This window comes from Coturnix japonica, chromosome 12 (genome assembly GCF_001577835.2).
Source record: "Coturnix japonica isolate 7356 chromosome 12, Coturnix japonica 2.1, whole genome shotgun sequence".
Lineage (NCBI taxonomy): Eukaryota > Metazoa > Chordata > Aves > Galliformes > Phasianidae > Coturnix > Coturnix japonica.
The window spans coordinates 4,572,994-4,597,316 of NC_029527.1; the positions used below are offsets into that span (position 1 = coordinate 4,572,994).

The 24,323-nt window shown below is 43.0% G+C and overlaps 1 protein-coding gene across 16 annotated transcripts in view; it reads right to left on the bottom strand.

The window, feature by feature from the left end:
* Positions 1-24,323, bottom strand: part of WNK2 (WNK lysine deficient protein kinase 2) — a 95,628-nt gene that overhangs the window by 57,026 nt on the left and 14,279 nt on the right. For all 16 annotated transcript variants that reach the window (XM_015874766.2, XM_015874763.2, XM_015874762.2 and 13 more), the window contains exons 3-5: positions 6,520-6,692; positions 5,321-5,541; positions 1,205-1,362 (exon numbers count right to left, since the gene is read on the bottom strand). In XM_015874766.2, coding sequence (XP_015730252.1) covers positions 1,205-1,362; positions 5,321-5,541; positions 6,520-6,692 — 552 coding nt within the window. The remainder of the gene's footprint in view (positions 1-1,204; positions 1,363-5,320; positions 5,542-6,519; positions 6,693-24,323) is intronic.

Here is a 24,323-nt window from a genome sequence, read left to right on the forward strand (position 1 = left end):
AAAACTTCATTTCTTTGAGAGTAATGGAGGACCGTGCTTCTGGAGGCGAGATGGATCACTCAATTCATTTACCATACTAACCACTCTTTCTACCTTATAGGTGAAAGATATTAAAACAACCTTATCTGTAGCTATTTTTGCAAATTGCAGCATCGCCTCCACCAGAGAACTATGTTCACATCCTGAGTCTGCAGTTTGCATCTTTTGGTGATGCGGACACACAAGGGCCAAGGCACACAGCTCATTATGTCCTTTTGTAGCAACCAGATGGAAAGAAGTACCTGGAAAAACCTTTGACAAACCAGCCTGTTAAGCATAACCTATGGGGCAGAAACTCCCATATTCTTGCTTTTACTTATCCAAGCAGAGCAGAAGATAACCACTGCTGCCAAGGCATTTGGCAAGTCCTGTTTCTCTGCAGTCAGTGATTCCTTCACTGATTTGCAAGCTGACAGCATCATCTAAACTCGGATTTTTCAGGCATTCACATTGCAGCTCATGCAGACAAATATATTTATCACGTGGGGGTGAGGGTGCTGGGGAGGATACTTTTTTTTTTTTTTTGGATATAAATCATTTTAGATTGGCTTCTTCTATGGCCTGATTTCACCTGAGAATGCAGCAAACCCATTTGCATGGTTCTAGTCTGGGAATTAACAGAGCTTGCAGAACTGATAAGCTCAGACATAAAGCTCCTCTGTCTCATTCCAAAACTAAACAATGCTATAATTTTTTCCCCTTTATATTTTCAGATCATTTGCTACACGTACAAGCTGAAAGAATCTGTGCTGGAAATCTGAATGAAACATCCTACACCATATAAACATTTAGCCTCCTATCTAAAAGTTGGCTTTGTGGGAAACTTGATCAATTCTGACAATCCCTCTTTAGGACACAAGACAACAGCAGAGATTCTTCCCTGCTTAATATCCCCAAGTCTCATGTACCTTTGGCTGAGACAAAATGGGCAAAGATTACTGAAAATACCATATATACAACTGCAAGCATAATCCAACCACAGAACTGTAAGCTTTCTGAAGAAGCCTGCAGCAGTTTCTGCAACCCAGAACCAAGACGCGTCCATTTCTACAACACACCACACACATAAGACAGTAATGACATCTCATTGAACTACATCTTTAAACCTTCTGATCAGCAAAATCCCAAATTACAGACGTCACTAAAATGAAGGAAGTTTACTCACACAGGTTACTTTCCGGTAAATTTGAGCAGCATTCTGGCATTCTGAGTAAGGGTATTCTGAGGTAGCCATTTCCAACATGCACATTCCAAACGCATAGACGTCAACGGATTCGTCGTAGTGTTCCTCATACATTTCTGGGGCCATAAATTCTGGTGTACCTACACAAAAAAGTTGGTAAATTATTCAGAAAGTCTGAAAAGCTCCCATCACAATCTTGTTTTGCCTACAGAAATGTGCCCGTTACAACTGTGTATGGAGGCATGCAAGATTATTTCAAAACAGGGAAGTAACTAGGATAAGCTCAAGCATCCTCCAGGGAAGAAACCTTAAGTCAACACACACACAGAGCTCACTGATAGTATACACAGAGGGGGAAAATGTGCTGAAGTTTCAAAAGAGAATACCAGAATGAGATACGGCATGGTGCCTGAATACACTGAAAGATACAAAATGGTTTCCTTCTCTGGATGAAGAGAGGGACACGTATAGAGGTCTGCAGTGCTGAAAAGGACAAAAGAAATGAGAAGCTTCGGACTTGTTTTTGTCAATGCAAATTTGCATTTCTTCCTCCAGGGAGATGCACAGCAACCACCGAGCAGACGAGGCAGCACTTTGAAAGCAAGTGGTATCACAAATTCATCTAGGAAGTTGTGCACAAAGCATTAAACATGATTCTGCCGCAGGTTCAGTAGTACAGATCAGTGAGACTACTTGCAGAATAAGGTCTTACTCCAAAGGGATTAGGGTGTCAGGAGACCTATAAGACTGGATAAATCAAAGGAAACACTGTACTTACTGCTTCTTAATGGGAAGTTGCAGCATTATGACAAATACAATGCCTGCAAAAGTTCTCTTATGCAGAAAAAAGTGAATGAATACAAAACGTGTCATCAACAACCTCATAGTAACTCCTACGCTTCACACAGACTCAAGGGCGGCTCAGCCTTTGTCAAGAAAATCTCTGCACCAAAAAGGTGTGGTCTTGCAGAGCAAAATTAACACTTAGGTAATTTATTCCAGGGACTTTATCTCCTAAAGTAGTGCGTGCTTGGGAGACAAGAGTGATTTTTGTTTTCACATATAGAAAAGATGAAGGAAGGAGATTAACACAGTTGTTTTCTTCAGGAGAAGGACGTTCCCACCAGTGAGCAGCAGGCTGCCAAAAGGAAGGTGAGCAATTCCAGACCCATAACCTGGCCTTCAGCACAGCGGGATCTGCCTCAGCACCCACATCCCCTCCCCCAGAGCCCTCTGCCAGCTGACATGCACTAGCAGCTCTGCTTTTTGGCAAGGACATCTCTACCATCGGCACAACTGCAGTTAAACAACAGACATCAGGAAAAACAGTTCTCAGATTTATATATAATAGGTGACCTGATTTAAGGGTTTTTTTGTTTGTTTGTTTTTTGTTTTGTTTTTTTCTAATGGTAGCATAAACTATGTCTCTCAAAATCAGGGTTTGTCTCTGAAACCACTTTTGCACGCATCACAAAGTAGACTTGGTTTAACTCACTAGACAAGCCTCTGTTCTGGCATTGCTATAACGTTCACAGAACTCTAGATCACTCTCTCCCTTCTCTGATGCTCCTTCCACCTTAAGGACATTCCTTCCTTCAGCCTTCATAAATCAGCTGGATCCCTGTGAGAGCTCAGCAGCCACGCTCTGAGTTCAGCTCTGACCCCAGGCCTTTTCTTCCAGCTGTCACAAAGGCTGTGGCTGCTGCTCCGAAATGGTTAACAGCTGTCAGAGCCTTTCCCAGAGATGCTACATTGTTTGAGAATGAACAAGACTCAGGCACAGAAGTGAATCTCATGAATTATGGAGCATTTGAAGTTCCTTGCACAACTGAAAAACTGATAGCAAGTCGTCTAAGAAGCAAATGATATTCTTGACACCATTCCAAATCACCATGAAAATGACATTTTCCACCCGACTCTTAGGGGTGGGAAGGAATACATACAAGTACTGCTAACAAAGCAGACCACCGAAATGTGAAGCTGCTCAGCAGCTACTCAGCTGCTCTCTGCAGCTCAGGCTTGGCCCTGGCTGGACTCCCTGAAGAGACACACCGCAAGGTCAGGCAAGCATCAGCGGTGGCACAAATGCAGCAAGGGAAAACCTGGACCTCAGCCACACTGACTTCATCATTAAAAATAATGTAGAATTGCAGCTACTAATATCCATTTAGAACTACTCCATCTAGGAAGGTGAGGTGAGCAGTGAGGACAGCAGGGCGCACGCAGCTCTGGGACATGCAGTTGGAGTAGGAGGCCAGACCTGGGGGCTGACACCTATTGGGCTCCCTCCCCATCCTGCCTTCTCTTTATCAGCTTTCCCATTTCCCTGCCTGCACTCCCAACCCTCAGCTTCCCACTCCAGGGCAGGGGGGGAAATTACATCTTTTTACTATCCTGCTGTAAAGGTGGGAGCAGGCCCAGCATCATCAGTGTTTGCAATCCCCTTAATTCTTTCCTTGGAGCAGCTCAACTCATGAAAAAGATGAATTTGGTTATTTTGCCAAGAAGAATACATAACATGCAGCTTGCCAGCAAGCTGCAGCCCTCTCCATCACTGAATTTGTTTGACACAGCTACGGTCTGACAGTGCTGTTATAGGAACTCATTCTGCTAAAATTAATATTGATATTTCTGATATTATTCCCAGCCCATGAGCAACTGTTACACTGCAAAATAAACTATGGGAAGAAATACTGCCCCTCAAAACAAACAGAATTACTCACGCTATTACAAAGTAAAAGCCAGAGAAAATTAACAGATACAAACTAGCATGTTTTCACTGAAATCAGCAGCATTAAGCAGTCCCACAGCAGCCAAGCCTACATCCACAACATCAGTCTCACTGCGACAATATTGGGTTCTCAAAGTATAAAGGCTGAAACTTGTACAGAAGTAGTAATAGATACAATCCCTAAATGTACGAGATGCTGTAATTACTTTGGCAACCACCGCTTTAAAGATAGCATGCCATTTTCTTTATAGTTAGGAAATAGTGGCTGTCACCAGCAGTTTGCTAGTTCTAGTCATCTCAAATCTTATTTTCATTTACATAAGGGACCAAAATATGACTACAGGCAGAGTAACTTCCCTCACTTTCAACATCCTTCCTCAAGGATTTATAACTTTCTAGAACCATCACCTACAGACCAGAACAAGACCAATCTGCTGAGAAAGAGTAAGGTAAAAAACCAAAACAGAATGTTTGAGAACTCAAGGAAGGGATATCCCCATTTGTGTTTTTCACACAGAAGGCATTAAAATTTCACTTCTGCAAAGGAATGACATCCTTTGACACACATTCAGAACACATCCTCCCAGTTCAAGCAAAATCAAGCTCTAATACACGCTTACGTGGTGCCCACACGAATCAGCTATTGTGCACCCTAGAGGGAATTTATTTCAATTTTGTAGCTACTGATTTTTAATAAACTGCAGCTGTTTCAGTAGAATTCTGCCAGGATCACGTTGAAGCATAGACAAGCTCTGCAGAAGCAACTTATTTTGCTGATGCCCAATGAGTAGGGATAAGCTGTTCCAGCCAGGGCAGCTCTTCTGTGACCTCCCTGCAAAGACAAGAAGCTGGGTTCTGCAGGTCACTGCTCAGAGGACAGGCTGCCTCTCCCTTCAGCTGAAGCAACTTGGCATATCACTACCCACTGGGAAGCAGAAGACTTCCCAGCACCACCTTGCTGGTTAGACAGCAAGGCAGCATGTGGCTTCCCTCCCCCATCCCTTCTCTTTTCCCTCCCAAACAGGCACTGAGCCTGCTCTCAGGGGGAAGGGATGCACAAGCTGTTGGGAACTGTTGCTGCTTCTCTTGGAAGAGAACGGAGAAAGATTTGTGGATACAAAGTAATATTTCAATCAAAAATTTACCACTGTAAAGGAAAGAGAAGGCCAAGATAACATGTCCTAGACAGGCCCTACAGACTGATATTTTTATAATGGTATAAAGGGAAGGGTCACAATACCACTTCGATCTCTACCATCAGCCCACATGCAAAAAGCAAAACACTACTGTGAAGTGTGAAGGGCAGATGAATTAAAAAGACAACCATCACACCAACAGAAGGAAGCCAAAGAGAACAGACTGATTACCTATTACACTTTTGGCAAACGAAGCTCTCTTGAGGGTTGCCAGACCTAAGTCTCCTATTTTCACAGATCCAGTTGGTCCAGTAATAAAAATATTGTCACATTTTAAGTCTCTGTGAATTATTGGTGGAGTTCTTGTGTGCAAGAAAAGAAGACCCTTCAGGATTTGCCGGCACCAACTACGCAGGACTTTTGGTTTCATCACTTTAAATCTCTTCAGATACCTACAGAACAAACAGGCAGAAAAGCTGGTTAGAAAGAAAGCAAAGTGTTATTAAAGATTCTTGGGGCTTTAGCAGCTGAAATTCATTTTAGATAAAAGCCCCTTATTATATATCATAATAGCAGCTCAGAAATATCACCAAATTGGAAGAGATCTTTTTTAAAGGAGGAATTAGAGCATTCATTTCAGGGGAGGAAGATAATAAGCATTTTTGGTGAAAATACAACCAAATATTTGCAAGTCTAATAGCAAAGCAATTCACTCCATGCAGAGAACTGATTTAGAGTGTGTGCTTTATATATCCAGAACAGAATAATACTGAGAATTAATTTTAGCCACAAAACTTTGACCTCTGTATCATGCACCTGCATTTTTTACTATTTGTCTAGAACACTGAGGAGGGGGAGGGTGCATTCTGGGAACAGATAAAACCTGCCAATGCATTAGCAGAGCAGCACACTGGATATACGCAGTGATGAGCATTGCTCCCATTGGGGCTGAAAATCTGCTCCAGAATTCATGCCAACTGCTTTATATCAACCTTAACAAGATTGTCAGTAGCAAAGCTATTAATATTGTTTAGTAGATAACCTAGAGCATCTCTGGCTTCAAAAGCAGATTCTACCATTTGAGTGTAATTCTGTCTTTGATAACAAAACACACAAATACAAGAGCAGAAGCAACCACAGAAACACACATGCTGACAAATGGAAACGTCACAGGCACACAATGAAACCAGCCAGAGAACTGCTTCCAGTTACATAAGTGAAGCAGAAGATCGGGGAAGGGGAGACTGAGGCCGAAATTCTTCCTGTCAAGTCAATGCAGTCTAAGCACAGGGACAAATGACAGACACCAGAGAACAGCTCCATTTTTATCCTTTATCTCGAGGTGCCTTTATTTCAGAATGCAAAAGTAGGATTTTTCTAAAAATTTCCATAGCTATTCTTAGGCTGCTCACCAGGAGCACAGTACTTACGTCTTCAGTGTTCCAGAGGTCATCAATTCGGTAACCAGCACGATGCACCTTTTTCCTTTCACGCAGGACTCCCAGGAATCATAGAACCTGACAATATTGGGATGCTGAAGCCCTTTCAGCATCCCTGCTTCCTCTTTAAATCGCTGTCTCTCTACTTTTGTTAATTTTCTGTCCTATAATCCAAAATAAAACACTTTAATAAGGGATGGACAGAAAACAAAGCCACCACGCTGTTACAACAGTCAGAATTCCTGTTTTATGCTTGTATCAAGAACACTTACAAAATCTTTTACGTAACAGATGAGCAGTGTGTATGAACCAGGGCACTCACCTTAAACCCAGTGTCAAGAAGACAAAGACTTGCCTCAGTACAAAGAGATGTCTGTGCTAAGCTACATGACAGCATTAATATTTCAGGCAACATAAACATACCAATGTCCTGATGTATCAACACATGGCTATTTACTTCATGTTTTTGTGAGGATCGTTGTCTGAGAGATTAATAAACATAGAGTTGCACTCCCAGGTGTGCAACATTGTCAGTAGCAAAGTTACTGCCTGCTTTCACAGCCCCAGAATACTGAACCCAGTAAATGGCTGCACCTGTGAACACATGGCAAGAGCTTCCAGGTGAGGTCCCCTGAGTAACCCCACTGCCTGCACAGCTCCTTCTGTTTCTCCAGGGATGAATTAAGACAATACCACCACAAAACAACAACAATAGGAAAAAAATGGTGGTTTTTTTTGTTATCTTTGCTTGCAGCCCTGCTTAATTTCACTAACAAAAACTGACTCAAAAACTCTCCTTCATGGTTTTCTTTGGGTTGCACATTGGCTGCATGGCTACACTTATAATTTTAGCTCAGAACATGAGCAATTCCATGTTCTACTGCATTATTTTTTTTTCCTCTGAAGAAATCTGGGGGCATTTACTCCAGGCCATAAAGCACAAGTTTAAGCAGCACTGGAGCCCACGAAAAGCTGCCTTCCTTCAAGAGTTCCTGGTGCCAGAAACGGCCATATGCAACTCAGAGACATCAACCAAGTCCCACCCCCCCAAGTCACTGCCTTGTTTCTCAGCCCATTCTGCAGGCTCAGCACGGGATGAGATGTCCCAGGTGACACTGCCTGGCCAGCAGAAACCTTCCTGCTCTAATTAGCATCACCCAACCTGACAGCAGGAACCCTACTCCTCACCCGGCCCCTGCAGAGGCGTTTCACCGAGGGCCATGCAGCCGCTTGGCTCACATCCTGCAGAGAGCAGAATGGGCTGGGAGCACTGCAGTCCACTGCCCTAGAAATGATGCGTTTTAGTTCTCTAAAAGGCACAATTGTGTAACTGTTCTTACTTACAGGAATGCAGGCTCAAAAAAAATCACTGAAATTAATTAGTTCATATAGTAACCTCGGACATTCTCTTTTTCCCAGTTAACCAGGGATGTTTGCAGCAGCGCACACTTAGCAAATTAAATTGGCAGCCCACTCGTTTGTAACTGAGATCCAGAGCAGCAAGGTCACTGCCATTTTTGATGCAACCTGCCTTCATCTGTGATTGCAAAGAGCTCAATTCAGCCATGAGAATTCACAGGACTGCAAACAAGCCAGCTTTACACTGAGATCTCACGCAGGAAAGCAATGGTAGCAATGATGATGTTTTAGCTTAGAAGACAGAAGGCTGCTCCTCCACTGGTACAGAGCAGTATTGCCCTTGGAGAATCTAAGGACCCGGCCCCATCACCAGGGCAGAGGGAAGCACCCGGCTGAGCAGCTCTTGGCACTGCTCCTGCTGCATTGGGCTTGCTGCATTCTCTGCAAGTATTAAAAAATAATAACAAAAAGGTTGTCTAATGAGCCAGCACAAGAGAGCCTGAGAATTGCTTTCGAATCCATCACTCCTTCCCCTACTGCTGAGTTTCCTCTTAATTTAAGCCCTGTAGAATAAATCAGACACCGCTGTTAGGGAGGAAAAGGAATGAGTCCTTGTGTGAGACAGGAAGAGCTCAGCCAGGGCCAGCAGGGAAAGGGAAAGAAGGCAACGCAGATCTAGCAAGTTTTGAAAAGCCTCCTAATTAAAAAGAAGTGATACTGAAACCCTCAACTCTCGTTTCCAGATTTCTAAGCACTGGGAGAAATTTTCCACTGCTACTTTATGAGCAACACTTAAAATACCATTCAGGCTTTACAGACCCTCATATTCTATATATGCTACACATTAGGAGCATTTGGCCTGACAACAGAATACAAAGTACTTAAACAGCAAGCTGAGCAACAAAGTGATTTTGGAAGACGTATTTTCTATGTAGCTACAGTTAATATTTGTTATATTTCCCCAGTCAGAAACCAGCTGAGCTCATGCTCCTCAAGAGGCAGCATGGGCCCATTTCTGACACAGAGGAGGACAGGACAAGGCTGTGGGCACAGAAGCTGCACGGGCAGGTGGGTGTCCCCAGCACAGAGGTGCTGTAAGGGCACAAACCAAGCTCTGCAAATTCCATGAGGCTGAGCCTGACATGAGCTGTTTGCCAAAACATCATAAGCTGTTCCTGAAAGGGCTTAGCAGTTCAACTGCTCGCTACTCTGGAGCAGCAAAACCTGAGGGACTCGCTCAGCATTTAGCCCAAACCCAAAAGCCTTCACAGGAGTCACTGACCCTTATTCCCTAACAAACAGCCCCCACAAAGTGCAAAGATTTTGTGCTGGACAAAAGTATGTAAGTCAGAAACAACTTTAGGACAAGCAGTTTTAAGATGGCAACAGGATTTTCTGGAAAGGCCATGCCAAAGATAGCAAACCCACAGAGCTGAATGTAAGGCACTACCGTACATAATCCAAATTAAAACGAAATCTACAAAAACTTGGGGGAGTGAAGAGAGTTTCCAGATTCACCCACTGAGTCACCAACTGTCACGCTGCTTGCACGGAGAAGGTCTGCAACCCCACGCAGCCAAACAGGCGGCTCTCGGGGATGCCGCTGTAACACAGCGCACCTCCACTCAACAAGCTCTGCTTGGAGCTGCCCTGCAAACTCGTGGTCGGTCTGCTGCACCACACTGAGGGCACTGCTTCTATTCTGAGCTTCCTCAAGACACGAGACTTGAACAGAAAATGGGAAGATGTTTTCGGTGTGATCTGAGAGATATCAGCCGGCAGATACCCGCATGCTTCATCTCCTTTTAAGGTACCCCAGCTGCTCGGCTCCTTCACCCTCATGGGGACACAGCCTTGGCTCAGGATGCTGCATTGTACTCCCATTTAAAATAACCAAAGGTTTCTAAACCTACTACATAGCACCAAGGTTTCTAAAATAAACTTCAACCTTCGAAAGTGATCACACTGAGCTGGTTTGGCCCTTCCAGACTAACTGCCTTCAAACAGAACCAGGCACAATGCGAGCCAGCTGCTCAGTCTGTCTTACCCCTAAGAAGGAATCTGTGAATTTAACTTGTTCTTCCATCTTAATAAACTGTGGGGGACATCCAGCTTAAAAGGATTCAGCAAAGATTTGTCTACTGCAGGAACAGACCAGATAAAAGCAGGTTTCCCACAGAGATGTATCAATTTTGCACATACACACACAATGCAAACTCATACATTCAGCCTGTTATTTTACTGCAGCGACATAATCAGAAGCAGACCTAGCAGCATGGAAAGCACTAAGCTACAAGAAGAAATTCACTCTTTTAAGCAGACAGAGGATTGCACCCACAGGATGGTTGGAAAACTCAGTGTCAAGCGCAACACTGTCAATCCACAGTCAGCTACCCTAGCCAGTGTTCAGAACTTCCCATTTTGTTATTAGATCTACTTAGAGCTCCTGCAATTACCTGTTTACTGTGTGCTCCTGCAGGAACATGGCACAGCAGTGTGCACAACCAGCGCAGGCAGGCTCAGTATCAGCAGGTGCACAGGCACTGCATCAGCAGGTGCACAGGCACAGCCCAGTCACACGTGCAGCCAGGCTGTTTATGCCTCCATAATTTAACCTTTCACATAAATAAACAGGCATTAATTGGCTTGGAGCTACACAACATATCCCTCGCTATGAAAGGCAGCCTGTAACAGACAGATTGCAAATGCTAAAAGGAGGCTATAAATTGCAAGTCACCTTTTCTACGTTAACTTCCTTAGCATTCAAATTCTTCCTTGTGTAAATCAGATCATAGCTACATGGGCAGCCTTAAGCATCAAAGCAATGAAAGCTATTCCCTTCTTTTAGGGGAATAACTCCCAATTAGTACCACATATCATTGTTCTTGGTAAATTACATATCAGTTCACAGAGACTCGAGGAACGCAGTGTTCGTAGCAGGATGATGCATTTAATTGAATTTCCTATTTGTAACACATATTTCTACTAACCAACCACCACCCAACCACGCGTGCTCTCGGCTTCCCCCTGTTCCTTCCAGGCAGAGCTACCAAAGCCTTCTCTTTGTTAATATAAAATCTATCCCTTCATTAATTTCCTTGGTGAAGTACGCTAGCAAAGACTGGCATTAGTACATAAATGTGTTAATAAAATCAAAGAGAAGGCTATGAATTACGTTTCTGGAATGACACCCAAATTAACAGCAGGAACATGTTCTGTTAGTCATCCCCAAGCATAATTTCCTCCCGGCTGTAACATATGGGCTCTGACTAACTCTTTGAAAGTTACACAAGCAGGAGGCCAGCTTTCACCTGAGCTTTTAGAAGATTCCTAAGAAAGATTAAGAAGTCAAGTTTCTTGCCTCCTACTTGAGAGACACTAACAGATTTGGGAATGAACTACATACCCAACCAGTAAGGAAACAATATGAAATGGAAGAAAAAATAAGACTATACTAAGTTTTACTTTGACACAGTAACGCCTAACAACGATTAGAATTACATAGCTGTACTTACTGCTATTTGGTTTTGCCTAACAAGACTAAGCCCACTGGTTAGAACGGCCTGGTGAGGACAGAGGTGAGCCAGGAGCACCAGGCCAGAAGACAAGGGCAGGGCTCACCTCCAGCATGCACACCACTATATCAGCTATGCTCCTGTTTAGAGCTGTTTCCATCTTTTATCCAGGCTAGCAATGAAGAAAAGGAAACTGAAGAGGCACTTAAATTGTGGGAACAGAGATCAGATAGACAGCTAAATCAGCAGAACGAACGTCTGCTTCATACCGGTCGATTTTTATATTTGTGTGCCAGATCTGTACATTTGCTCATGCTCTCTAAACAGAGATCACCTTGAAATATCAATCAGCAGCAGGATTCATTGACAGCTCTCTCCCACACAGCTATTAACTGCTTTATTGCATACTTATGAGCAATAGTGAAGTTCTGGTCTGCCCTGTGAGTGTGAGACCAGACGCCAGGTGCGACACTGCTTGCTTTGCTCCTGCTGTGAACTTGGGACATGTCAGCTGGTACCTGCCCATCACATTCCTTAAGTTCTGCACCAGCAATACTGTCTTTTTCTGAGAAATTATCATGGTTTTGGAAAAGTTCTCAAAGGAACTAGCAAAATAAAAAGATCTACGACTAGTAGAGCTTACACCTGTGCAAAGGAGATGATGTGGGGTGTGTACAGTGTTACAAAGGGTGACCAGACTTGGATGGTCAAGAGCATTTTCCAACAGCTAAGCCTCATTCTTTATTTATTTATTAAGTTATTCACTATTAAGAACACTATATTTAATAATCTTTAAGAAATACAGGTAGAAACATGTCATTGTTATCAGCTACTGCACAAGATACACTGTACTATAAAATCTGATCTCTTCCACCCTTTGCAGGTTCTCCTATAAGAAGCAACTTCAACAGGAACAAATCTGGTTTACTTTTAATGCTGTAGTTCAGAAGACTTTAAAAATTCAAAGGCCTTTGGAAATAATGTTAAACACATTCGAGAAGGAAACTAACAGCAATTCTGTACTTAAAATGAAAACTTCACTCCTGCAGTACAATCACTTCTCACTTTTAAGATTAGTCTCATCCACTATCAGAAGAATCTAGGATTTCTCCCAAAGACAACTGGGAGCACAAGCAGGCTTAGACATGCAGCACTTTGGACTGTGAAGAGCTTGAGGTGTTACCAAAGTAGCTGATCTCCTGTACCAGGTTTATGCCCTCGATATTATTATGCCTATGCTATCAATTTTTAACAGCACTCAGGACCTTTCATTCCCACTCCCCATACACCCAGTTTTAAACATGTGTCACTTCGAGCAGTTCTGAAGCAGAAAATCCCCTTTCTGCAAACGGACAACAGATGCCATTAGACAACTTGCGAATCAGGAAAGATTTTTACAGCTTCGTTGCACATCAGCTTTCAGCCAACATTTTTCTTCACCAAGTCACCCTCTGTGAAATTACAGCCTGCTATTTGTTAGCTGTATTAGCAAAGGCACAGGGAGGTCTCCCAGTGGTAGCTCATTCTCCAAATGCATTAAAAGCAATCCTTACCCAAAAGGATGCTCACAATTCAGTGAGCAAGACCTACAGGAAAGGCTGCAAGAAATGAAATTCATTTTCTTTAGTTGTTGCTAGAAAGCTGCAGAAAATTAGGAGCAGAAAACAAAGCATTGCAGCTAAATCTGACACTGCAAAAAAGCTGAGCTTTCCTTCCTGCTGGATGCAAGTACAGTTTGCCCCCTTTTGAACTGCTTAAGGGACATGTCCTGTGGCAGAGTGAGAATGAAACTCACCTCTTCTGCTGAACTCAGAAGTTAAAAAACTTGTCCTGCAAGGTGCAGCAGGAAGATGAATCAACATCTCAAAGCAAAGCTGCATTCAGGGGTCATGAAAATACATAAGAAACCAAACACCTTGGGCAGAGACTGTTTTAGAGATCAAAACCTCCAAGCCCAACTATGGTATGATAACCTACAGTTTAAGAAGAGAAAAAAGAAATCACATTGCAAGCAATTGAACTAATTGCAAGCAGCACTTTGTTAACTCTCTTAATTACCAGTACTTCACAGGTTCCACATAAGCTCATAAATCTACATGAAATACCAGAAACAGTTCAGGCATGCCTGAAAAAATGACTTTTTCAAATGAAACTGAAATAAGTGTGTGCAGGGGGAAACAACCTACAGATAAATCCTGCAACACGAGATCACCAAAATACAACCTCTGCTCATCACTGAACACTGAAATAAAATGCAACAAACAGAGAGAAAAAAAGAACACAGAGACCATTTCAGACCTGTCATGAGATTGGATATTTTGTTGTTAGCTGGAGTTCACTTCTGAACTAGCATTCATTAAAGTTTATGCAAGAGTTCATGCTGCTTTTTAAAAAATCTTTTGCTTCACTTACTTCACGTCATCCATAAACACAGTATTTGGACATGCAAAACGCCTAATGCTATCAGACAGCATCTCCAAGAGATGAAGCCAAACTCCCACATGCCTGTGGTCCCATTCCTACGTCTCTCACCCATAGTGGGCTGAGCACAGCAAAATCATCCCCACTTCTGCTTTCATTTCCAGAAGTTTTTAAAGAATACGAGCTGCAGGTTGGAATAGCAGAAAGACTGTGTAAATAGCTGTAAGTGCAATGGCTGATGGCTGGGTGCTTATAATAGCTGTGGTCACCAAGTATTCTGTCAGCACTGGGCTCTGCCACACAAAGGCAGATGGTGGTGGCTGCAGCCATCACCTGGAGGGGGATATTTCTGTGGGAATCTTTCCTGGGCTGGGTTGCCACAGCAGGAATGGAAAACGATGTTTGAGTGCAGCTGCTGCCCCCAAACCATCTTCAGGTGTCTGAAAAGGAGCAGCAGAGAGATGCCACTGCCTGCAAAGGGCTGCCATCACCTCAGCGTAGTGAGAGGGGAGAGAAGCCAGGCTGCCCACGACAGATAAACATTCCTCCATGCTTTTTCTTCAAGTTTCATTGAAGTCTCCTTACTTCAAGGCATGAACATGAAGCCCCCTCCAGTTTCTCCCCTCCATGCACAGCTCTGTGCTTTCCATAGGGCCTGCTGGGAGAGGTGCTTCCTCACTAATTACTTACAATCCCAACAAAAGGACCATACTCACAGCCACTGACATTCAGAAAGAACAAACTGTTTCTTCTGCCCAAATGCAGCAACCTAGCACAGATCTCCTTTTATCAAGTGCCTGGTTCTACAAGGAAATCTGCTATGCACAGAGATGTTCTCATGGGTTCACAGCTTCACTAAGAACTCACATCTAATCAGAAATGCATTGAGAAGAAATGCATTTAACCTATGAGGATGGAGTATTGTTAAGTGGGAACATGAGTTTTCTACCTACAAACTTAAGTCTTTAAACTGTGCTCTATTCACAAGGCACAGGTTTAGGCAGTCTCATCAACCTTAGAAGACACACACCATTATCATTAATGCGGTGTTTAGAAACACCTTGGGAAAAACATTTTAAATGCTAAGGAGAGCTGCCACATTCCTAACACCACTTGACAACCTGTTAGAAAACACTCAAAGTCAAATGCCACGCTCCTGGCTAGGATATATTAGTTAACCAAAGTCTGCCACAATGGTTAAGAACTAAGCTGAGAGCACCACATTCATAACCAAATATAGTTCTTTCTTTTTTACAGACCTTTCTGCAAATCATGACATTCGATAGCCTTGCCCAAAAGAATAACATTAGCCTGTCAACTAAAACGTAATAATAACTAAAAATTCAACTTCACATCCCTTCAACAGCAAAGCGTGAAAGAGTCACGTCAACATAGCTTTATGAGAAACAGGTCCTGGCTACTTTCCAATGAGATTATATGATTGGGTTGATAAAGATAATAGCATTGACATAATAAACTCAGATGTCTTCAACGCATTTGGTTCACATTAAGTTAAAAAAAAAAAATGCTAAAAACATCTATTGACATAAGTTATAAAAAATTTTATTCAAAATATAAATTCTACATATAAAAATTGCATCTCCTTGATGACATTCGGGAGGTTCTGCAGGGCCTAGGTCTCTAATGAAGTGATTCGTATTTTTATAATAAACTGAGGAAAAAGCACACTTACTAATACGTTTTACACCATAAAATAGTAAGAATGCTGAAGCATAAAGATGAGAGGTCACAAAGAGACTCAGGTAATTGCATAAGCTGGGCACAAGCACTGCCAGCGCGCCACCAATCATGGGTTGTGTAACTTGGGCTGCAGACGCAGCCACAAGCAGGATAGCCAGCTTGGCACGGCTGGAACAAAGACACAGCAGCACCACTATCCAGCATAGCCTCCAGGCAACAGGAACCACAGGCTCAAGTGGGAGCATGAAGCAGGAAGGGTCATTGCATTTTCCTGTTGTGAAGAGCATCTCCATTGCAAAGCATGCTCTTCAATACGTACCTTAATGTGGGTCTAGATAACATGAGCCATGAGCATCACTACAGAACTGGGCTACACTGGCCCTGACTCCAAGGAACTCAATCTGCTCAATGTGTCAGAGAGAGAAAGGAACTATCTGATGACAATCTGTAAACAAAACAAGGTTCGGTGTGGGAAAACTCTTTTATCAAATGTAGGGTTATTCTGCAAGCTGAGATTGCCATCAGTAAAAAAAAGCATGCTTTCTCTTTCCTTAAACCACACTGAACCACAGTGAGGTGGCCAGCAGCATCCATTACTGTTGCCCATACCTCAGGGCTGGGTGTTTTCCTAAGCAACATGCTTCACACTTCACTCAGCAGGCCTGGCCTTAAATCAGAGATTAATCTGATCTACAACACGTATGAACCAAGGTCCACAGGAGATCCAATGAGATGATCACAGTGCTACTTTCTGACTTGAAACCTCTGCAACCACACAACAATCAGTTACTCTTGGCCAAAGTCCTGGAATACTAATTTGAATGCTGGTTATCAAACACGATCAGGAGCACTCAAACCTTGGCTAGACAAGACACGTGAAAACATGAAGTCAGCAGCACCAAGTCTCAACAAATTTGAGCTGTGCTAAGTGATAGGAGCTCTTGCAGCTAAAGCAAAAGAATACAAAAACAAAGGAAAAATAAAAATTATTCATCTATATCTTATACTGGCACACTCACAATCAGTGGGCATATATTGAAATATTTGTATCTCCTTTCAATACTTTTACTAACTCCTTACCCCAAGACAGCAGCACTACCTGCCTTAGATTAACCTGTATGAAAGACATCAGAAAGCTATCAGAAAACTCCTTTTAGTTCGACCAGTGCTTTACTTCAAGTGCACTAACAAGGCACTACAGACCAGCCACAGAGAATGAATCCAATGAAGTAATTCCTCTCCACTATTCATTAAAGCAAATAAAAAGATGGAAACCTCTTGGAATGAAACAACCAAAGAAAGTTACAATGTTAAATGCCTGCAAAATTTAGGATTGAAGGACCATGTGGATCAATGCCCATTAAACAAAACAGATGTGTATTCAACAGATGAATAATATTAATGTTAAACCCTCTCACTAAGGTGTTATAAAGACCTCTTTTCCCCCACGTGTAGATCTCTCCAATCAACACATTAAAAATGTTATGTTATTTTATTTATTTCTTCATTAAAAATGAAGAGCAGCAAAAAAGTTCACTAGAAGTTAATATAAACTACCCAGAAACAACACTAAGTGTTCACACAGTTTAAAAATGCAATATAAATACTCTTGAAACTTTCCAAAATTCAAGTATTTCACCTCTCCTTGGAGATTTTCCTATTAATAAGACAAATCAATATGCCCTTTTAAGACTGAAAGTGCTGGTCTCTCTGAAGTCCCTGTGGCTTGCACAGCATGAAAGCTTCTTCCTAGTATGAAACAACAGCTTAATTACTAGTGACGGAGGACCAGCAATTCAAGTAAGACTCATTTTAATCACTAGTAGTAATGGACATTCACTGTAAAGAAAGCAAATCCTGTAATTCTGTTTCTGACAGTCACCAGCATAAGAGACAGGTGAGTACACAGAAAGTACCTCTGGTCAACAAGTTATTGTTCAGTCGTGGGGAAAACGGTACTCACACAGAATGAGATGAAAGCACAGATGTCCACAGAGTAGACAGATAAAGAACAAAGAGAAGAATGCAGTGCTTAACCATGTCATACCAGCAACTGCCCAGGGACAAAGTGTCACAAGATATGGCCTTGCAGGAAGATGTTCAAGGCTTACTGAAACTAAAAGCAAACCAAACACCCTCAAATTATCTTATTTACCTTTGTTTTCTGTTTCAGTCAGATCAATGTTCCCATACAGCACTGCCTGCCTACCAGGCATCCAGCACCAGCTTTCCCCAGTGCTCACCATGCAACATTGCACCGCAGGGCTCCATGCTCTGAGAACAGCTTGCAAGCAGTTTGGGATGCAGCCACAGGAGGCTTGGCCCAAGAATAGGGAATTATCACCAACAATCCTTTCTAAAGAGTTTTCTTAGGAAACCAAAGAAACCAGTAGGAATATGTTCCACATAAAGTGCTTATGCTGGAGACTCCTGAACTTAAACCACCTCTCCCTGCAGACTCAGCGCCCACAGCTGAACTCAGGAAAAGCATCTTGCCCCATTATTAACAGCTCACGCTGATACGCATGTTAGGGTGAGAGTTATGAACAGAAGTTCAGGAAGACATGAAAAGAATATGGAAAAAATACTAAAATTCACAGTGCAAGTGAAGGTTGACTTAGAAATAAGGCAAAAAATAAGGGATTTTTGAGCCTTCGTAACATTTCTAAATTAAGCTGTGTTATAAATACCACGCAGTGCATTAGTGTACTTCTCAGGCACTCAAGGACCACAAAACAATTCAAAATGCTAATTACACCTGATAGATCACAATTTATCGGGAGGAATCAGATGCAGTAAGGATGCAAAGGTGTTTCAGAAATCTCAGCAAGTCCGAGCTGATTTGGGCTGCCCTTTTATGCAAGCAAGTTTCTCTCTAGAAACTGAGCTTTCTGTTTATCCAAGCAGACAGAGCATACAGACACCAAAAGGGGCACATCCCAGGAAATATGGGCACCCGCCAGCACTACTGGTCTGGAGGAAGGAGCGCAGGAGCTCTTCTTTCTTCCAACCAGTGGCGACCATACCCAGAGTTCTCAATCCTATAAATTATTATCCTGTTAGTATGCCAAGCAGCACCAGCTTGGACATATGCTTATCTGATTTATTTAATACCATCTGTCTTCGTGTGTGAAAGAACAGCTTGAGTCACATAGACAGTGAGTTAGTTTCCAGAAGAGCACTAGTGGAAGTGATTCACGCCTTTACTAATAATACAACACGTGACTGTTAACAGGAGCACAAAGACTCAGTTTTGGTTAAGAAAACACCGCCAAGGTCCACTGGCTTAATTTTATCCTGAAATGGGAGCATATGGAAAATCAGCCCATAGGGATTGGTGGCATTCTCCTGAACAGATGTTCTTGCCATAGGAAACATTTAGAAGGGAAGCAGGTGTGATTTGTGAGATGGCCCACAAACATAACCCTTTGCCATAACAAGAGCATTCAGTTCTTGCACTGTGCCAAGGCTTGGGAAGAAAGAGGAATGGTCATAAAATACTGACAGAAAGACTGGGAGGAGGAATGGCCAACACTCAATTCTGTTCTCACAGAATAAATGTTGCGCATTAAAATCACACCTAATAAAAACAGCAGTAATCTTTCCCATTAGGTGTTATTTCACAAAGAGATACTTCAACACAAAGATACTTTTGTAACCAATTTAGAGCTGATTTGCCACCAATCGGATTAGCGTCTCTTGGTATTACCGCTGCCTCTCTCAACCACCCTTCAGTTAATAACCAGTGATTTCCTCTGGTCTATTTACTGGGCTGTTCTGTGACCCACACAACAGTCAGCTCACAGACACCAGGCTTTGTGAAACCTAAGTGTTAGCTTCCATGTTTCAGCCTCAGCTAAAACTTCATTTATTCTGACATCAAGCGTGTGTTTTTCTCAACTACTACTGAAAGCCATCATGTATATTCTGACAGTACAGACACCAGCTTTACGTGTTCAGGTTGCTCTGAGCACACTGGCAAGCTGCTTGGTATGCCATCCTCAGCAAGACTGGAGCCTTGCAAACAGCCGCCTCGGAGAATGCTCAAGTGTTTCAAGAAGGTATCAAGAAAAGGCTCATCCATTTTGCAGGCCCTCTGTAAGACGTGCAGTCATTCTTTCGAGAGCAAAACCTACAGACAACATTCCCATCACTTCCACAAGGTCAGCTGCCATGCAGTGCTGCCGGCTACTCTAAGGATCCCCCATCACCGCTTCCAGCTGTGAAAGTCAGACAGCTGGTTTGCCCAGACCACTGTTTTGCTTAAAAATAGATTTCACATGTTCTGTAGTAGACAAGCAGCCATCGGATTGCATCAGTTCATCTGAGCGCCCAAGTTCAAGGCCCCATTGCCATCATTTCGGTTAGTTTCCTGACTCTGAGCCTCCAGCTACTGCCAAGAACACACACAGAAAATTCAAATTTATAAACAAAAACATAAACACATCAGCTGAGAGGCATCATGGTTCACAGACAGAACGAGAGCTTTCCTTCTGATTTTAAATAGGATGCACTGACGGGAAAACAAAACCCTGTGTATTTTCACAGGTATGTTGATTCACGCAGTTGCAAGCCTGACTAACTTCAGAGATAAAATAGAAAAAAAATAAATAAAGGAATTGCTAATAAGCATCTCATTTCCACATTCTTCTTTCCAGACTTTCTGCTTTATGCTATGGTGTAACAAGTGTTGGACGAACCTGAAAATTCAAAGCTCCAAGGTCAATTCTGGGACACGTCATATAATCCTGTTCAGCAATTCGGCAACAGTCATCTTTGAACAATCACAGTTTCTGTCACGCCTTTCCTAAAGCAGTCATGTTAAAACTCTATTTCTCCCCTGAGTTCTGCTTATTCATGGCCAGCTTAGATATACTGCTGCTTGAGTCAGTTTCATCCTTCAGTCTTCCTTCCATTCCTTTTGCAGCCTACCCGGGTTTTCAGCTTACCAGACTAACCAAGCTAACCAGGCTAAGGTCCAGCCTCCCGCTATAAGCAGTTATCCTTCACATAGCCCCTCTGGTAGTCCTGCACAACATGTTTTCCCTTCTTGAAGACAGCAGCCACAGCTGCAATAGTCTGCACCCAAACAAGCCACTGCTCCTCATGTACTTTATCCATCTGCAACAAGCACAATTTTTGTTGGCTTGGCTTTATTTGAAGTTGCACCATAACCCTTGCACTGTCTGAAACCAGATCAACACACTCTTGTTTTAATTAATGCAAACATAATTTGCCAGCAGCTCAATCTAAAGATGACTTATGACTGTTCAATTTATGTTGGCTCCTTCCCAAACTAAACCAAACTTACATAAAGCATGTGTTGACTGAAATAACAGTGCTCACAGGTCCCATCAAATTAATATGGATACAAACATAAGCTTGAACATATAGCCAGTGCCATAGCATAGAATAAACAAATGAGGCTTAAGACAGGAGCAATTGTTTCTAAACAATTCCTGACAGACCTGTGCATCAGCTCCAGTGAACCTCCCTAGGCAGTATTTGTCAATATTTAAATGCTCTAAGTTGGAAACTTCTCTTTCACCCAACCTACATCTCCCCAGTTTCAGTTTACATCCCTTAATTATTTTCTTCAACATAGTGAGCACGAAGAATCACTTATTCAGCAGTCTGTGCTCAGGCTTTGGGGGTTTTCCTTAGAGATATCTTAAGAATAATATCTAATGTCAGTTGCCTCTTCCCCCCGGCATCCCAAGCCGTGACTAATCTACATCTCCATCTCTCACAGCCAGCTGCACACTGCAGCTCTCAGCTCACAATCCAACCTATTTGTCCACATCTTCCCCCAGGTGAGATGCATGGACAGCATGCAGGCAGTTACCTAATGGAGTCATCCAACACTTTGCGTACTGCAACTGGAAAACAGAGGAACATCACTTGAAACCAGATTTGATGGTTCACAACCCCACTGCTGAAGCACATCCCCCTCTTTTGGGGAGAGCAGAGATTCTATGGTCATTTCACAGATTCTCAGTTAACATTCAATCCCACACAGCATCTCATTGGTTCAAGCATTGAGTTCTTAATTGAGTTTACCCACAAGACCTGAAACACAACACTGCTCCAATTTGTTTTCTGGAAAAACTTCAGGGTATCTTAAGTGCACTTGCTCAGCATTATAACCATGTGACAGGGCACCCCAACTAGAGGAAAAACCCAGAGAAGCCTACAGGCTTTGCAGTACTTGGGATATTAATCCTTCAGCAGAAGCAGATTTCAGAAAGGTTTGAAGAGGTTCACACGTTCCAATTAGATGCTCTCCTGAAACAACACCTCACAGATGACTGTGATGCTTATCATCACCAGGCTCCCTCCCTTCTCATGACCATGCTCACACTCATACCAACTGGGCAGGATCACTCCCCTGCCCCAGAACACTGCTGTGTACACATCTGCTGCTCTCAGCTCCCCAAGCAGCCGCACTTCAGCTGTGCTGCAATTCGCTAGCAGACAGTGACAGCTGTTGCCCTCTATATCCATGTTACATAACTGTACCTCTGCATGTGGACAAATTCCTCCATGTTTTCCTATGTACGTTCACAGCAATTCTGAGAGGAAGGAACACTAGGAACTCACTCTTGTGAAACATCACCTTGCTTTAACATTGCATACAGCTGCACTGTCAGAGTCTGTCTATCAAGAAAGGTTCCAAAGAAAAAGCGCTTGCAGGGGGAGAGGTCCCCAAGGCAATCTGATCTGTGAGAGGACCCAGCAGCAAGGGACTGGCCTGACTCCTCCAACACCCAACTCAATGAGTTCTTTGTTATCTGCTTGGAGAGCACCAGAGGGGAGAAGCCAAAGCACTTCCCCTCACCAGGTTTTATCAACTGCCTTCACAGTCAGGATGCCAAGGGCACTTATCTGCACATCTATTTTTGAAGCCTGTTTCTGAATTGTAGTTAATGCAGCTCAAACACCTGCATAATCTTCTCACTGCCACGTTTTCAGCTTTGGCTCCTTGTGATTTCACTCACTTTTCTTTCTTCCTCCCAGGACAGAGCAGCTCTAGGAAATGCAGAGAAGCGTCACCACTTCGCATTCAGTCAATGCTGCAAAGGTGCCTATAGGAACCCCTCTGTCAGAACCCACTCAGCAATCTGCAACATATTTCTGTAGGACTCAATGGGAGCTCAGGCACTGCTGCCAGAAAGCTTTGTGCCTTGGGGACGCAGACATTAGCACAGCACGTGCTAAAACCTCACCTTCCTTTGAGCTTTGCTTTGAAAACCTGTGATGCTTTTGGTTATGAGGTTATCGCCGGTTCCACTAAATAGTGCAAATATTATTTCAAAGTGGGTTTTCTCTGTGCTCCTTTACACAACCCAGGGCCATACGTGCCTGTGGTGCTCAGGCTGTTTTCCACCTGCTGCACATACAGTGCTCAGTCTCAGCTGACAGAGCTCCATTTCAGAGGATAAAAAGGATACCCAAATAAATTCCTTCTAAGCTGATAACCTCTAACTGCAACAATACACAAACGTTGTTGTGCTTTTATCATAGACAAATCTACTTCAATTTTCTTCATATTTTTGACTTCACACTGACAACTTTTAATGAGCTGGAGAGCATTATACAGCACTGCCAAGTACTACTGCATGTGTTGTCCTCTTCATTTTAAGAATCTGGATGGGAGACACACCACTTATTGCAGGTAAAGCAAGGGAAAAAATTCTCATGCAATTTAATCTGCAGGTGAGCAGGAAAGGAATTCTGAAACATTTAAACAGAAACACTGAAATGGAAAAAGATACAAAGAAAACGTAAGCACTAAAAAAACTAGCATGCATCTCAATTCAGATGAAACCATTCCTTAAGCTCTGTTCAAATTAACTGGATTGAAGGAGGGCTGGGAGAAAGTTATAGCTGTATGTCTTCACAGAATTCAGATAACACATTGATATTCTCTGCAAGCCCAGTGAATTGTGCTTTACAACACAGGCCCACATGGAAGAACGGATTTGAGAACCACCAGCTGCAAATAAAGGGAGGAAGCAGAGGTGGTTAAGCCAGGACAGCCTTGAATCCAGCTCCCTATAAATTGCTTCCACAGCCCAGATTCAGCAGAGCATCACTGACGGAGTGATCCCAGACACAGACAACCAGGCACCTGGGCAAGGGGTAGCTCAGATCCCAGTGAGAGAAACAAACAAACAGGAGCTGCAAGGCAGAGCCAGGTGTCTGGCACCATGCCCTTGTTGGACAACTGCTGTCATCACCTGAAAGCTGAGGCATCTAACTTACTGCTCTCCAGCAAAAGAGAAACCGCATTTATATAAAGGCATCAGCAGCCCTTAAGCGTTAGCTCAGAGGACATTCAGTTAGACTGCAAAGAGGATGTAACTGATCATTGTCTTATTATAGCTTTTATACGTTGGCTGCTGCTCCGAGGAAAGATGGATTAAATACCACGTCTACATTTGGTTGGACTCCAAATTAAAAGCTCTGTGATGACCTTTCATTTCCAATAGTGATTTTTATTATTATTTGCTCCCTTTTTTTTTTTTTTTTCTTTCCTTTTGGTCCTCCAGAATGACATCCTCAGAAATACGTGGCTTAAAGAGCAGGGGACAAAAGTAGGATAGGACATGCCTGTAAGAAGAAGATCCACCAACAAAGCCCAATCCTGCAGCTTTCTACCCTCCACACCCCAAGGGGAGCCCTGGGTACCAGGGCAGACCTGCAGCAACAGGAGCTGCTGGGCTCCACGTGCTCCCAGCACTGCAGTCCCTGTGGGGTTCAGCACGAGCAGGTAGGGAGGTAAGCTGGCAAAGAGAC